This window comes from Rhodnius prolixus, unplaced genomic scaffold (assembly GCF_049639745.1).
Source record: "Rhodnius prolixus isolate KJV_2025 unplaced genomic scaffold, Rpr scaffold_1, whole genome shotgun sequence".
In the NCBI taxonomy this organism is placed as follows: domain Eukaryota; kingdom Metazoa; phylum Arthropoda; class Insecta; order Hemiptera; family Reduviidae; genus Rhodnius; species Rhodnius prolixus.
In genome coordinates this window covers 10,639,245-10,656,309 of record NW_027411581.1, presented here as the reverse complement: position 1 = coordinate 10,656,309, position 17,065 = coordinate 10,639,245, and the positions used below count along the sequence as shown (strand labels likewise).

At 32.8% G+C, this 17,065-nt stretch overlaps 1 protein-coding gene across 2 annotated transcripts in view; it reads right to left on the bottom strand.

Moving 5' to 3' along the window:
• Drip (aquaporin homolog protein drip) overlaps positions 1–16,306 on the bottom strand; it is a 51,859-nt gene extending 35,553 nt beyond the window's left edge. The window contains exons 1-2 of one of the 2 annotated variants that reach the window (XM_074112695.1): positions 15,941–16,306; positions 15,729–15,835 (exon numbers count right to left, since the gene is read on the bottom strand). In XM_074112695.1, the coding sequence (XP_073968796.1) occupies positions 15,729–15,801 (73 nt within the window). In that variant the 5' untranslated portion in view covers positions 15,802–15,835; positions 15,941–16,306. Of the gene's footprint in view, positions 1–2,595; positions 2,797–15,728; positions 15,836–15,940 lie in introns of those variants that run through there. The other variant, XM_074112702.1, reaches the window with a different exon arrangement.
• Between the last annotated feature and the right edge of the window lie 759 nt (positions 16,307–17,065).

Below are 17,065 nucleotides of genomic sequence, written 5' to 3'. Positions count from 1 at the left end.
AAGGAAATCATAAAAACAAAATCCAAGAAAAATTTCCTTTCAGTTATACTTCCGTTTTACTGATTCTTTGATTTGGAAATTCTAGCAACGGTGTCCTTGATAGTTAAAATAGCTGAAGCCGTCTTTTTGAGAAAATTCCCGTAAGTATTGGAAATCTATGCTGTAATGATCGTATTAATATTAAACTGATTTTTATTCAGACTTCATAAGTTTTGCCATTTTTTTTTTTTAATGATAAATGCCCGGATGTTGTAAAGGTGAAAGAACCGAAAAACCACTTCCATCTCCCAGGACTGTCTTAAAAAGAATTTTCTCAGATAAAAGATATCCTAGTATGCAATTAGTAGATGAAATTCAAAAGAGAACTGAAGGAATAGAATTAGACATGTGTTTCATACCAATATCAACTTGTGATCGTTGCATATATCGAGATAACCAGAACGAATAAATATATAAAAACCACTTTTTGGTTCAAAAAAGAACTTTATTTACTATGAAAAGTCAAAACGAAAAATCTGCAAGAAAGCAATACTTCTAAACTTACTAGTTATAAAAGTCTGTCTAGTGTTCAAAGGAATATCCTTTTTCTTTTTTTACTCTAAATATTGCAGAATTAAAAATTTGAAAAGAAACGTCAAAAAAAAAAAAAACACCTCACGTCTTGCCAACTGAATTCTTGAAACACGAAATTTTGGCATCAAATGTTATGTTTGGCACTCCGTAATCTAAAATCTAAAATTGAAATGACATTTCAGCGTAAAAAAAAAAAAAATACATATTTTCTTCAAATGTAAAAATTTTTGTTACATATTTAATATTTGATACACGATAACTGCATTCACTAATTTGAAATAGCAGTTTAGAGGTAAGCATAATCACCAAACTTGCACAGGATGCGTTCAAACGAATTACGCACTGGAACTTTATTTTTCAAATACTGAAAAAATTGAATCAATCAATCAAGTTCAGATTTACTACGTTTGATTGATTATTAATAACTTCCTGCGATGTCTAGTTTTTGAGGTAAATTGATCGCAAGCCACCAAAGACAGACTGACAAATAGACAAATTGGTAAAAACAACGTTTTTTTTTGGATTCAGCGGACCTTAAAACAAATAATTCAGGTCAAAACTCGAAACAGAAAATTTGTGATCGTAACAATTCCTCTTATTTTCAACAGGAAGTGAAAATAAGGAAATAATACCCAATATACGAGTAAAAACAGTCTAATTACGAGTATTATTAAAATTATTATCGTATTATCGATATTATCGTAAAATTATTATCGTATTATTAAAAACAGAAAAGAAAAAAATATTATTTTGTTTCAGGTTCCAAGAAGAGTTGTTAATTTCAATATATGTAAATAAGTTAAACAAATCGGCTTTAAAAAGTAGCGCAAACCATTAGAAAAAAAAAGAAGTATACTTCACTCCGGAAATAAGAGTAGGGCACTGGTCTGGGCGAAGAAAGTATTAAGAATCGGAAGTATACAGGCTGTCTGGGAATTAATACACATTATAGAAATAGTGGCTAACCTGAATACCATAATTAATACTTTCCTTTACTCTTAAATTAGAGGAAGTTCTTGATTATGTCAAATTTTTCTATAAGATTTCACCGGAAATCAGTGCCATCGTTCGTCGAATATATATTATATCCGTTTTGAAATCCCTTTAATCCGATTAAGTGATTTACAGAAAATGATCTAAAATGTAAAAAAAAATCAGATGAACTTCATATTTAGTTTGGTTACCACTTTGGAAGCTTAGCGTAAACTTAGTAATCAAAAATAGGTCAACTGAAAGTACTTTACTGAGCTTCCTTTTTTTTTTTTTTGGCGATTTTCATGAAAATCGCATCTTTGATTTCCTCAAAGCTTCCGGTACAAATTATATTCACGTAAATGTTTTAACTTAGATCAATTTTCTTAAAATATAAAGAAGTCTCAGTTTCAAGGGAAAGGAAGGAAGTTGGCTTACCTCCAATGTGTCATTTCTGTGAAATTAAATAGTTCAAAAATTGTATAATATTTGTAAAAATCAGAAGTTCTAATTTTGGAGGAAATATAAAAGTTTGAAATAATGGAAATTGGAGTAAGAAAAGTAGTTTTTTTTCTAAGTATTTCGATCTATTTCTGCCTATCTTTGATAGCTTTTTCAATTTAAGGGGCACCGAACAGCCAGCCACAAATCATCAATTTGGAATTTAAAGTTAATGAGAATAGATGTTCAATTTTGAAATTCACTAGCTTCCAAACTACTGATTAATTTAACTTGTTTACTGTTATTTTCTTAATGATATAAATCCAGAAACTGTGTTTTACTGTTAGATGTGAATAATTTAGAACAGGATCTCGTATATAATAATATCGTGTACAAAAGGAATCAAAAATTTACAGGTCTTTGATTAGTCGATTAGCCGGCTTGTCTTTCTGACAGCCGCCCTGAGGACTTCAATCCTTTTTTTTTTCTATTTCTAAAGAAGAATTCGACCAACACTGAAATCTTAGAAATTTCTTCACAATGAAAATATATTCAAACAACACTTTGTACAAGAAAAATGAAAAATTAATATCCAACAGGTTTACTTACCCATTTTGTTCCAGTATATAATTCCCCGTCAACTACAGAACTATGTTTGGGATAAGATGAGATAGGTAAAGTGGTTGTAACTATTAATACTGAGCTAGTTATGTGAAGGAAGTGAACTTATAAAACTTGCGAATAGCATGTGAATGCGATGTTTTCTGTTAAAATGTTGGTTGCAAACTCGTGTAGCCGAGTGGAAGTACACGGCCACTAATCTAGTATACCGTGTCGTCTTCCCCCTCCTCACACTCTTCCGCACACACACAGCTCTTCTATGTGTGCGTAACTTTCACGCACACATTCACCGGCTTTTCAAAATAATTTACGCATATAACGAGCGCAAAATCGCATCGTTTCCGTTGATTTTTTTTTTCATTTTCTTTTCCTTTTTTCGTTGGACGGCCTCTGTGCAGTGTTCTCTCGTTACAGACCATCACTGGACAATGAAGCTCCAAGAAAGAGTTAGTCTAAGGGCCGGTAGCTTGATTCGAACCCAGGATCTCCGCGTGGGAATCCAGTACGCTGATCAATCAGCTAACCCCTTTAATTCTTTTTATGTGTGGCGGAAGTAGCCATCTAATTAGCACTTTTTAAATTATTATTCAGTTATTATTATAGTTCTTTCATTTTCTTAGTGTGTAATCACGCAGAAATTTAACCTTAAAGGAAGGAACCTCTCTCAACTGCTCTCCGAGAACTAACCTAAAATGAACTGAAATGTAAAGAAATGTAAAAAGAAAACCTTCCAAAGCGATGTGATAAATAGAAAGAAACAGAAATGATTTATTGTAATTGTCAATGGTTTGATAAAAGTATAATAACCCCATGGTAATGTAATAAACATACGAAGTTTACAGAATACCTAGGAGTCATTCCAAAAGTGAACAATCGTTTGAATAAAGTGGTACTTCGAAATGATGATTTATCTACTAACTTGACTTTAGCGAAACATTTAACAGTAGAATAGAATAGAATGGCGGGAAGGGACTTCTACCCTACAGCACCGCAGCCACAAGAGCTTTAATGTAGAGGCTGGATCTAGTAGAGGAAACCTCCTCTACTAAAGAGGTTGAGCACTTTCCCTACTAGTTCTTTTTGCGCTACTACGAATAGAATCTCCTTTGGCCTCAAAGTACCAAAGGTTTCATGGCGCAACAGCAACGAAATCGAACAACATGTGAGAGGCCATTTCCGTTCTCTTCGAGACACAATCTGCACAACGGTTCCGAGCTAATAAGCCCCACCTTTTTTCAGGTGATTCCTGAACCTACCATGCCCCGTGAATAGGCCTGTACAAGCCCAGAATCTCTTCGGGTCTTTTTTTTTACACAGCAAGGGCATAAACACTCTTGCTGTATTTAACTCTAGAAAGCGTCACCTAGTTCTATTCATGCTCTCTCTCCGATCCATTCTCTGAGAGCCGCACACAAACTGCACCCATAGTGATCTTCAGGACAGGTTACGGGCCAATGAAAGGAGTGTTAGCTCCGTTCCTGGCCATCAGATCGGCTGTTTTATTCCCCTTAATCCCCACATGACCCAGGATCCATTCCAGCCGAATTTTATTATGCCTAGCCAGTTGTTCCAGCGCCTTTTTACATTCCCAAACCACGACCGTACCATGTTGAACATATAACAGTAAGCAAGAATAGTTTCCATAAATTACAGAGAAATGGAACTCTAAAGAGAATCTACCTATACTATCACTGATGTACTCAATCAAATTTTACGAGGAAAAGTTATTGATGTACAAATACGCTTTTGGTACACGAGTTTTTTTAAAAAAAATAGCTATTTTCGAGTTAGTTTCGGAAAACTTAAAAAAAAAAAAGGATTCTGTAAAGTGGTACTTTTAACCATACAATAGATATACTGTGAATACTGAAAACAACATTTGCAAGATGGTAATACTTTCGTTAATAAGAGAAAGGCAAAAAGAAGAAAATAATAATCAAAGAATAGAATTTAGCCTGTTATTCTTACTTAAATACCTCAAACTTACAGCTATCTAGTCTCTTCTAGTAAAGTTCCTCAAAGTATCAATCAAATATCTTTACTTAAAAGTAAAGACACAAAAACAAAAATAGATTCTGTATCTTATGTGAATAGAATGTCTTTCTTTCTGCGGGTCGGCTATTAAGTTAGTTGTAGTTAGTATCACTGTGGTAGGACGAAATGAAAGCGACCCACTTTGTAACTGATGTTCAATCATCCGGCACTATCACTGACCGTTTCTTTCACGTCAAAGTTGATCTTTCTAAACCGAATTCAACTTTAATGGAAGCTCGTAGTCGCCAGATTGTTAGAATTATATTCTGCTCTCACTTCTAAGACTTGTTAACGTGGAGCCATAGTCTAATAATAACTAGAAAATCTGATGTTGTTACTTAGAAGACTTTTTCTAATTTTTAACAAAATTGACCTGAACCATTGATTTTAATTCACCAATATATGTATGTACATGTTCATTGTAATTTAAATATTATGGTTTAAAGAAAGATTACAATGTTCCAGAATAATGCTGCATTCTTTGACAAAAAGAAACAAAAGCAAACAAAAAAGGTTACAAACCAAACTGACAGTTAAGACTACCATACATACCGGTTTATCCACATTCAAGTGAATTCCTCTGGCAACTGCCTAGGAAATAACCAAAAATGATAAAAATGCAAATTCACACTTCCGGATGACTGAGACAGTATTTTCTTATACTTCGAAACATAGTTAACGCTCCTTTTTACGTCTCCACCCCGGTATATACATGCAGATCTTAATATTTCTTTTATTACCCAAGTCGCTTAAAACACGATACAGAAACTGTAACAACCTACAATCACACTCAAATTCTCTTCTAGCTCAAAATCTTTCTTCTAGAACTCTTCCTGACAATCCAACAAGACCGTGGCCTCCTCTCTAGGGAAGAGAGTGAGTATTTCAGTGTTTTGTTGTGTTACCACTGAGTAACTTCTCCACTCGTTTACTTCTACTGTTCACTATTACCATTGTTACTAACAGCATCAATGCGCTGGTTGAAACACAGCTAAACGAGGGGAAAAAACTGTAAAAGTTAAGCTGAACACTAAAAGAAAATTTCATGGAATCCAGCTGATCCCCAGTTACACCGAACCCAATTAGACTCGAACAAAGAGAAAGACAATCATTTTTCTAAATTGGTTTTTCCAAAGCTTTCAGCTGAGTTGAATGATGCATTAAAAATAATTGTCATAGAATAAATTTAAATAGAGTATAAACTTTGATTAAAATTGATCGTATAAAAATAATATTAATGTTTAACCTTATGGAAAAACAGAGTTAGCTGCTTTGATTGTTCTATTGCATAGCAGCTTTCCTAGATTAAATTCTATCTTTCAGCAAAGAAAAATTAAATGCAATTGTTATTGAAATGTGAAACTACATAGAAAACTTTGCAGTTACAGAGTTAACTAAATGGAAGATCAGCCTCGTTCTGAAACAGGATGCCACTTGGAAAATAATTTATTTTAAGTATATTTCCTTCATCATCTAGTTGTTTTTCTTCAAGGTTTTGTTTTTCAATGATTTATTAATAATTATTTTACTAATAATTAGTTATTAGTAATAATAATAGAGAAACAATTCATTGAAGAATTTTTCAGTTCAGTAACTATGACCTTGTAGGTGTTATATGCGAAAATTAAAATTAATTTACGTTAATTAAGTTACGTTTGGCGATCAAATCTGTGTGATTAGCATATCACCAAAATTTGAAAACTCATTGAATGTGAATTTATATTTAATATAGGAACCTGGCAATAAACTATTTTAAGACGAAACCACCAAAGCAGAACTGTTAAATTAGTAAACTTTTATTAAGTATCTGATAAAATCCTACATAATGGTCCCTTCGTACCCGATCTGATAAAATTCCGCTACCAAAGATTGCCCTACTCCTTATTTTATCATCACAATCCTCTTGTACAACACCTTTCAAGTCTTTAGAGGACTAAAGTGCCAGTGGCCTCGAGATCATCTTAGTGTTTATCACTGGGTATCTTCAACAAATGTCGTTTGATTCTAGGTTCAATTTTACAGTTACAAATAAATAAATGGATGTTTAAAAAATAAATAAATAAATTCAAATTCTCAGGGGGGAAGATTCTCTCGAAAAAGTTTGAACAAGTATTTAGTAGAATATCTAAATTTGAAATAACAAAACAAAGTTTGTGAATATTCATACTGAATAGAAAAGGTAACAGTAGGTATTAACTTGCTGTTACACTCGCATAGATGTAACCCTCATCTACTGTTCACAACCGATCTAAAAAGAACTACACAAACAACAACTGCTACCAGCATTGCCTGGTAAAAAACTTTACAGTATATTTTTATTTATTTATTTTAAATGGATGCCAGACGATGGTGATGTTTTCTCTAGCTGCTCGTGCATTACTAATAGTATGTGGCAATCTATTCCAACTGAAATAACTTCCTTTAAAATTGATAAGTCGAGCCGAGGTTTGGACCGGGACGAAAAAGGGTCAAGCTTCATTTCTGGACGTGATGTTTTGTCGACCGACTACAGTCGGAGGGAATGCGCGTGGCAAATTAATAGTCGGTCTGATGATTGATCCTGTTTTATACATTTCTTTAGAGTTTTGTATAAATAGGAACACTCTAAATTAAGGAAGCAACATTCTGCCTTCTAGATAGAAATAAGTGGACAAGTTAAGTAAATCGTGTTTCCGTTTCTATTTTATTCCTATATAATTTCCTCAGGTTTCCTGCTCAAGGATTATTTCAAAAAGTGATTATTAAAGAGTATTAAGTTCAATGAAATGTTTGTAAATAGGTAAAAGCTATTATTATGTAAAAAAGTATAAATGATGTTTACTAGACACTAGGATAAATAAAGAAGTAAATAGGTAATCGGGATGTGTTTGGAATGGGCGCTGGAGAAGGCTTAGTGGACAAAAAAGTGAAGGGAATTCGCTTTAGGATTACATCTCTCGGTCGGAGAAGGCTTGTTGGTTACATAAAATGGAGTTTTCATTGGTAATACCAGGGATTGGTAGGGATTGAAGGATTTGGAGGTAGTAGATTTATGGAGTCTGAATCAGCTTTAACTAGCGGTTAGCGCTTTGTTCTGTCTGTTTGTTACTGAGTTTGGAGCGGGAATCTCGCTCTAAAGACTCGGAAGTTTTCTTCTCAGAAAAGAGCCGAACTTCTTTCTGAAAAAAAAAACAGGCCTTAACATCTCTTCAGAGAACGCCAGTTTGTTTGAAGAAACCACGACGCTGAAAATGATTATCTTTTTATTATAATCTCAGTATCTACATATCTCTGTCTGAATGACATTGGCCCGTATTCTGAGATTTACTAAGTTATCATTACTCGGACATGGCTATGTCCTAGACTTGGCAGTATTCTTATATTGTGCGCCAACAAAGTAACAAGAACTAACCAATCTATACAAACCTCTTCTTCTACACGCATCACCTGCACAAACTACTCAGCAGACAGTTATGGATTTCAATGTGGTTATCCATTTATAGAAGAATCAGAATCCATACTTTGCAGTAATCTATGTGTTCACACTGAGCCACTAAATAATCCGAATGCTTTTTTTTTTTTTATTTACTTGAAATAAAGCTATCCAGATAGAGATATTAAGCACTGTGCCTCAATTTCAACCGGCATTATTCCTACGATTAACGGCTATAGCTTATAGCTACAACTAGCAAAGATAACAAATTAGGTTTTATTTACCCAGATTAGTCGAAAAAAGTGAATTCTAGTAAAGTTGCACAAGTACAGTCACCATTTATGGCTTCTCATTACTAATATTTACTTTTTGGTGACCAATTTATTTAGATTCTTCAAGAAAAAAAATATATTATTTACTCGCGACCATTAGATAATCCTCAGTTGACCAATACATAGTTAACTTTAATATTCTCCTATATCTGTTTTAAAAAAGTAAAACAACTATTACAGCTATTCAAATTTTAATGATTTTGTAAATTAAATACAACTTTATTGCAATAATACGGAATTGCTCTATTTGTGTAAATAGTAATTATATATTTGTAATTGGTACTTTATTACCGGCCGGTTTCTTACATAACGTTCAATCTCTTTTTCTTTCTTTATTTTTTTTTAGATTCTCAGAAAAAATAATTCTTTTCTATTTGTTCTTACGTTAGATCAATTTTACTATCTTTGATTTCACATTTAATTAAACTTGCTTTTTTGGTTATATAATATTAAATTTACTTTCAGTTCAATCACCCCATTCAAAATTAATCAACAAAAAGAAACTTATAATCAAAGATTAACAGATGGAAGCCGTGTATTCAAAAGAAAAAATGAACTTATTAAAAATTGTTATAATATTTTTAGGGCTGTCCTAAAAACTGTTTAGCTTTTTGTAATTCCTTTATATTGGATTTAAATTGACTTTCCACAAAGAGTTGTCCTTCAAGTAATTATAAAATTATAATAAAAACTTGAGCCTATTTAGGTAAACTAAATAATTAAAAGTAAGTGATTTTTCAACTTTTCTGGAAAAATGAATAAAAAAAGGAAAGGGAGTACGAACAAGTGGAAGATTAGAACGAGAGGACAGACTGAGAAAAGAAGAAAATGAATAATATGAAAAATGAAAAAGAAATATAGTGCTAGTTTTATTGGGTTGCTGTAAAGTGTTTTGAACTAAAGATTTATTGATTAACTAAAAAAGAAACTTCTAATGGCTTTTTAGACAAATAATCTAGGCTAGTCTATTTAAGTGATGCAATTGTCAGTAGTTTTTCAAATAATTAAATATTTAATTTATATTAAGAACTGAATATGTTTAGCAAAATTCGGAGTTTGAAGATAAATTCTTGATATAGAACAATAAGAATTTAATATCATCATCAGAGGTTGAAGTTACTGTTCTAGCAGAGCAAAGGAAGATCAACAGATTAAATTGTGTATAAATTAGGACCCTTTTACTCTCCCTTTCCATGCCGAACTAATCTTGGGCTCTCAAGAAAATAAAAATGGAAGAAAAAGAGATGAACAAACAGAAATGTATACAAACCACTTTCACTCTTTACCTCTCCTAATGTTCAATTTAATAATACATTGCTAACATATGGACAGAGTGTAGCTGAGTTTACGTATGGACTAATTTGGAATCTTCATATCAGACTGAAAAGTATGAAACTTAACAGAGATTTCGTATGCTACTATCAAAGATTACTCGGTAAACCATCAGCAAGTTTTATTACAACTTCGAACTTACTTTGTATCAAACTGTGTTGCAATTTCCAGACTCCAGGTGTACGGTTGCGCTAAGCATTTCAAACATTTATTCACTCTAATTCTTACAATCCAAAATCTTTTGAAAAATCAAAAGCTTCTTGATATGTCTCCACAGAAAAAGGACCTATCCATTTTCTTCGTACCTGATCTAATAAAATTCGGCTACTAAACAATTCCTTTAATCCTATCATCATCACAATCCTTTGAAAGCTTTTACTTTCAACCCTGACCTTACCCAATTTTCCTCTCGACTGAAGCGCCACTGAACCCTTGTTCATCTATCACAATGATGTGGTATCTTCTCCATAAGTCACTCACTAATAACAGATTTGCTTGCTTTAAATTTTACAGTTACAAATAAAAATAAATGGATCATTTAAAAAATAATTTTCAAAAGAAATTGGCGTGAGTGAGTCTGTACCAGTTTTAGTGAAATTAGGATTAAAAAATTATCCGTACTATGCGTGTCCGGCGGAAATATTACATAAGTAGGTGGTCAGTGCCACTTTTACTAGTTATAAAACTTTACAAGTGGTAGTTAGAAGAGTGGAATAGACTGAATTTCCTTCCAGACCAACTGTAGCAGAAAACAATACTGATTAAAGGTTATAGAAGTGTCGGCACTTTGAAACGACCACCTCCGGTGTTAATACCACAGCATTGACTCAGAGAAACACTCCCTCCCAAGCGGGTCACAGACTTCTTGTTCTACTTTTGGAAAGGTAGGTGGTAATCCCAAAATGAAGTGACGATTTCAGTGCAAAGCAAAAGTGAATTTTAGGTGTGCTCAATTTGTGGAGTGCACATTTATCAAATAAAATGGCACCCATAGTAAAAAGTTGAGAGAAAAATGAATTAGGATTGAAAAAAAAAACCTTTTAACTTCCAATTGTTATGGTTTTTCTTTGTTATTTATCTTTAATGGCTGTTGTAGCAGCATCCGCTGTGAGAGAGCACATATTAAGGAGTATCTTTCATTGATTCGTGTAGTCTTCTCACTTTGAGGCAACACTGTCTTGCTCTGTCTATCATGGTTCTGGTTTGCTAGACTATGAGTCGATTTAATCTCTTACCTTTCAATGATTATTATCATTGGAGCTACACTCTTTCAGGAAGGAACCTCATTCAAGAGAGAATACCATTTTCTCCTTTCCGGTACCACCTTCGGACATCTACCCCATTCAAATCACTTTCCACGTTGGCTACCTTAATTGGGACAGCTTTTGCGTCTATCGGAGTCCTTCTAAGACTTTCTTTAATACTGAGTGCTGAAGCATCTACTCCGTATGTCGAGCTATTTCTGGTATTTTAATTATCCCTACTATTATGTCTAATTATCAATTCAGAATCTTCGCCACAAATATCTTTCAAGGGATTCCGGAAAGGAGCAGTTATTACTTCAAAAATTTATTCAGCATATCGTATAAATATATTACTTGGTACAAGCATTATAAACTGGTACACAGTTAATGCACAAATCGGTCTCAAACTAGAAAAAATACCAATGGTGACTATTTGTAGCGTTAAATGGCGAGATTAGCACAACCAACCTGACTGGAATTACCACGATCGAGATTAAAAATAAAGGCCTACAAAATACTGTAGTTATTCTCACTCTTAACACCAAATACATTGACAAATTGCTGATCGTGTACAAAAATTAAGGAATGACAAATCATTTACAGAAAATTAATAGGATCCACGAGCCAATTAAATTCATACAGAATTCGTCTAATCATCTAGACAACACTTTCATTTCAATAAATGACCATTTATGCACCAAATGTGGTAGAAATGGCACATCTGCTGGAATCGATTCAGAAGATCTTAGCTTTGTGTTCTCGCCTTCGGCTACGATCGTATCTCATTGTTAGGGCTTTACAGTATCTCTTTGTACAAATTTAACTCTAAAGAGAGTGTATCTGTTAAGAGTCTGTATTGTAGACTATTGCTAAATCGATATCCCGGCATTTTGCTTTCATTTGTTTGCGGTTAAATAAACTAATTTACTAATGGTAGATATCTCAGCCAGATACAATTCAATTCAATACCATTTTTGGTATCTTCAATCTTAATGTACTAATATAAAAAGAGTGAAGAGTAATAATCATTCTGATTGGCCAACAGAAACCTTACTGAAATATAATTTTGTCGTTTAAAACAAAATTTATTAATAAAAATAAAAGTTTGCTAAATGATTTAACATTTCCATATTTGTAAATTTGATCAGAAATCTTATTTGTATAAATAGTATGTATGATGACTAGTGAAAATAATCATATACATATCATATGTAAATACTTGTATAATCAAACCATTTTATTATATCATATATAAGCTATATTCGAGCGAATGAAGAGAACTCTTGTTAATAATAACTTACATCAAACTATATTTACAATAAAAGTTAATTGTACCTTGACCGAAATGGCCGTACAATAAACTAACAATATTATATTATGGTTGGGGGGGGATCGTATGTTTGCTTTTGTTATTGAACCTCTCAACATAAATACCTTTAGGTGATAATCTGCAAAGGAGAGGAGGGTCTGACTGCGACTGTTTGATCAACTCTAACAATGCACCAGTCTTTTTTTTTTATTGTTTATCTAATCTGTCCCAATGCTTATTGTGCAAAAGTGGGGGATACTTTTAAGATTAAGAGAATACGAGAGAGAAAGCAGTTATTCTCTTTGAAGCTTTGAGTAAGTGGAATCACAGTTCAAGAAGAGATCGTCACACTGCCAAGAAATGTTGCTAATGTGACTGTAATGACAGAAGAAGAGGTGCTTTCGAGAGTAAGAGACTTGAAGAGAGAAGGCAATTATTCTCTTCATTCTCCTGCTCTCTGAAACTTGCGCTAAAAAATCGATTTAGTAAACCGATTATCTTCAAATTTGGAACTTAATATTGATATTTAATAGTTCTAAGTGCAGCAAGTAATGATTATAATGAGATTATAATCCGCACAGAAACGAGAAAAACGCAAACATCCTCCTCACTCTGTCTTTAATCTATTTTTTCCGGAAAAATCTTTTAATTAGACAAATTTGTAGAACTACTTAAGCGCTACTTAAAAATCGCTTTTCCCGAAGTAGCGCTCTGGCGAACACACAATGTACAGACCAAATTGTAAAACGGATCTTTATTTTAAAAACTTTATATTGACAATTTGAACATTCATCATGACTCTGCTAATCTATCATTGTGAAAAAAAAGAGTAAAAATGTTGGTATTCTCGAAACAATAAATCAACCAGCTTATTTAACCAGCTGTAATGGTTGGCAGCAACAAAACGTTAATTTATGATTCAGGTGATTTGATTTAACTCGAAGAATTGTTTAAAAAAAAATATTTCAAATTCGAAAAGAAAAGTGAGATAAATGCAGACGGAAATAATGATACGATATAATAACCTAATTTGATAGTAGAACGTTAAGGCGAGCCCTAAAAAATAAGACGATCATTTCCCTTCACCTGGATTTACATAAACTATTGTGAAGATTTCCCAACGAAATGTTGATCCCAACATGTATTTCTGTAGACTGTCCCAACATTAGTTTACATATTTTATGCAATATTAAACGCATTTTCTCAAATAAACCAACTTTTAAAAAAAAGCATAGAGAACAAATCGACGAGATTTTACTCGTACATATGTTGCCATTTTCTATACATACTAGACAACGTTCCAGTTTAAATCTCCATATGAACAAACTATGTCAAATTATATTGCTTCATAATAATTGTGGCGTAAGTAGAAGATAAGCTGTCATTTTTTTTTTAATCAAATAAATAATATCTTTTATATAGTATGTTATATAAAAATATTTCTTTCAAGATAAAAAGAAATAGCACTGCTTTCATCAATAAAAATTTGTGTGCCAATAAATAGAGGATAGGTATTCTAAGAATGTATTGTATTTTGGGAACCATCTCTAAAAGGGTTATTGTTATCTCTCCTAGAACAATGGAGGTATTATTCAAGCAGTACAGATGATTTTACTTAAATACAAAAAATTTTTTGTTGTAAGCACCTTTATTTAGAGGTCAGGTTAACATGTACCCCAGATTAAGGAATTTGGAGTTATTTTTTAAACAGACATCTTCTTTTAAAGTGGACAACATCCTTACATTTGGCTCACTTTTCAAAATATTATATGAAGCCACATTTTCTTAAAAAAATATTGACAGAAATCTGAATAAGAACGGTCAACGGAAGTGGATGTGAAGACCCCCGCAGGGTGGCTAAAGAAGCCAGATGGAGAAGAGTGCTTGTCCATATTTTGCGGAGAGATGGAACTCACCCAGTAGCACGGACTGTGATGCGAACGTTTTGATGCATTAAATTTAATATTTAAAACAGGAAATATCCTGTCTTGAATGATATCCTAGGAGCTGTTTGATCCATTCCTGGTCATAGGACATCCGTATCCTTAGTAGAGGTCTCAGAGCTTCAAACCTCTTTACAATGAAAATAACCTCACAAAACTTTGGCATTTAAATATTAAAGAGCAATATTTTTGAAAACTTGATTTTTTGGGGTAAATATTTATTATATTTGGCAAACAAGCTGATTAAAAATCACTTTTTGCGGAAGTGGGAAAACCGAAAGAAGGATTCATTACTTTATTTACCAGCGAAATCTGCGGGCACTTTGATATTTTATTAATAATTATAACGAATAATTAATGAGGCGAATGCAGTGATTACAATAGGCAAAGTGTTCTTTAACTGGCCCTTAATATGTGGATGATAGGGCCTACTATAAATTAATTAGATATTAAGCCGGCTTTACTGCCCACCACAAGCAGCACCAACGTCAAACTAGTAAAAGGTAGCTTTAATTTTAGAATTCAACCTTTGTCCCCCCCACAATCCCCTCTTAAAACCATTTTCTTTTTCGATAGGATGTTTCAAAAATGGTGATTGTTCATAATATCATGAGCACATTTAGAGAAAATTGAAGAAATTTCAAAAATTTCAGCAGCAAATTGTGTGAAATTGCAGTTCTGATCAAGTATTGAATTCTAGAAATGCTTTCAATAATCTTTAATACGAAGTACGTAGTATAATGTACACTGAGGCCGGGAGCTTAAAGTTGTACTTCCCAGAGAATCTTCAAAAAAAAAAAAAAATTCTGTGAAAGTCTTTTTATTTGCAAGTACACTGCACAAAATATTTAGAAATAACAATTGGAGCCATTTTTTTTAAAGAGTAGGATACAGCTAAGTGAAGCATACTTTAGAAAGATCAATTTCAGCTAAATTAGCGTCAAAGTATTGAAAGTAAATGTCTAATTAGAACACCTAGCGAATTTTCATTTATAAAATATTCTGCTTCACGGTGATTTTAAAATATTATGTATTTTCAATTCTGAAATGAAAAATGGTAAAAACACGATTTGGAAAATTATGCCCAATCGTACTTCCACTTCAATTAAAATCATCCCTAGTCAAAGTCCAACCCTTCATTCCCTAATTAGTTGCAAAAAAAAAGTTATGCTTTTAGACAGAAACACTTTTGAAATAATTAAATAAATAATTTAAACTGCAGTTCTCGTTTCACTACACCAGATTGTACATGTCCTTCTATTTCTTGTAAAGAACATCAACTTCATTAATGTTGCCAGCAACACCATACTTCAGAAATAAATTACTCGTAAATTTTCAATAATCAACTACCTTATAATTTAATTCATCAATGGCTAATAAAAAACGAATAAAAATGAGTTCACATTTTTAATATTCTTCTACGAATAGCGGCGGGTAATGATTTCTTTTTATTGGAAATCAACAAAACTTAATGAGACCGCCTTAAATAATAAATAATTAAACAAATTAACTTACGTCTAACATTGGAAGTCCGTTTATTCTGTACTGATGGTGATTTTTCTATCAAATCTTGTGCTTCAGGGTCCATGATTGCAGGTCTCACAATTTTTTCTTCTGATTTACTATTTAAAAAGATAGTGAGTATGAAAAACAAACACAAGTATGTGAGGAATAGAATGTCCATCTAATTGAGAATTTTATATTTTTGAAATTGAGTTAACACTCACCTGATCAAAAATAGGCAGTATTAAAGTAGTACATCCAACTAAGTAATCTAACCAAAGCTCACCAATAGTGTTTACAAATTTAGCACTTTGATCTTACCACGTGATTTTAATTTCGAATACAATTGATAATAAATTTGTTCTTCTAATTTTATTTATTTTTTGTTCCTAAGGCAAATCAATGATTTTCACCTAACTTTACTTTATTTTCTTCTTCTAAAATATCTTTTAACTTGAATATTAACCTACATTGCATTCACAGTGTAATAGTAATAGTAAGCCAGTAGAGTCTAGGTCCAAAAAAAACAGCTGATTAAAAAGATATAAGATAGTAAGTGTGAGCTTATTACATATTTAACATTAAAAAAAAAGCAATGTATAAACAAAGTTCAAATTAGATGAAAATCTGTTAACTGGGAATTTAAAGATAAAAAAAAGATTTTGATTAAAGTACAGGATTGGGCTAATCTATAGAATAGCGCCCCGGGGGCGTGACCTGTTTATTTTTAGGGGGTGGGAAGTACAGCGCACCTACCGGTGAAAATGTAAACTACTTCCCGCCAATGAACTGTTTCGGGTTGTGCGAATTTCGTAACGCTTATGTTTCGCACGCGTGCGCAGTACACTTACTGCCTAGCAACTGCTTCCTGTTTAATGTATTAATAGTTCCTGCGAGTGCTCTGTATGTGACCTGAGGTGCCGTTTTTTTGTAACTTTATGAGTATGAGCGTTTTAAATTTGCAGTTTTTTTTAAAAACTTATGAGAGATTATCTGGAGGGAGTTCGAGAGGTATACCCTCCTCAGGAAAAGGACTCCACAGAATAAGGTAAGTTTCTTTTGTGTTGTTCTGTGTAATTATTGTAATGAATCTTGTGAGGGTGAATAGGTAGGTTAGGAGGGGGTATATGGGGGGCGAAGCCCCCATTAAGAAAAAAATCAGGGGGTGTGGGGGGCGAAGCCCCCCATTAAGAAATAAAGAAATAATTCGAAGTGATTCTGATTCGCTGTTACCATATAACCCGCTAGATTTAAGTGTAAATATAAAATAAAGAAATAGTTTTATATTTATATTTGAATATGGCGGGTTCTATAGTAACAGCGAATCAGAATCACTTCGAATTAGGCCA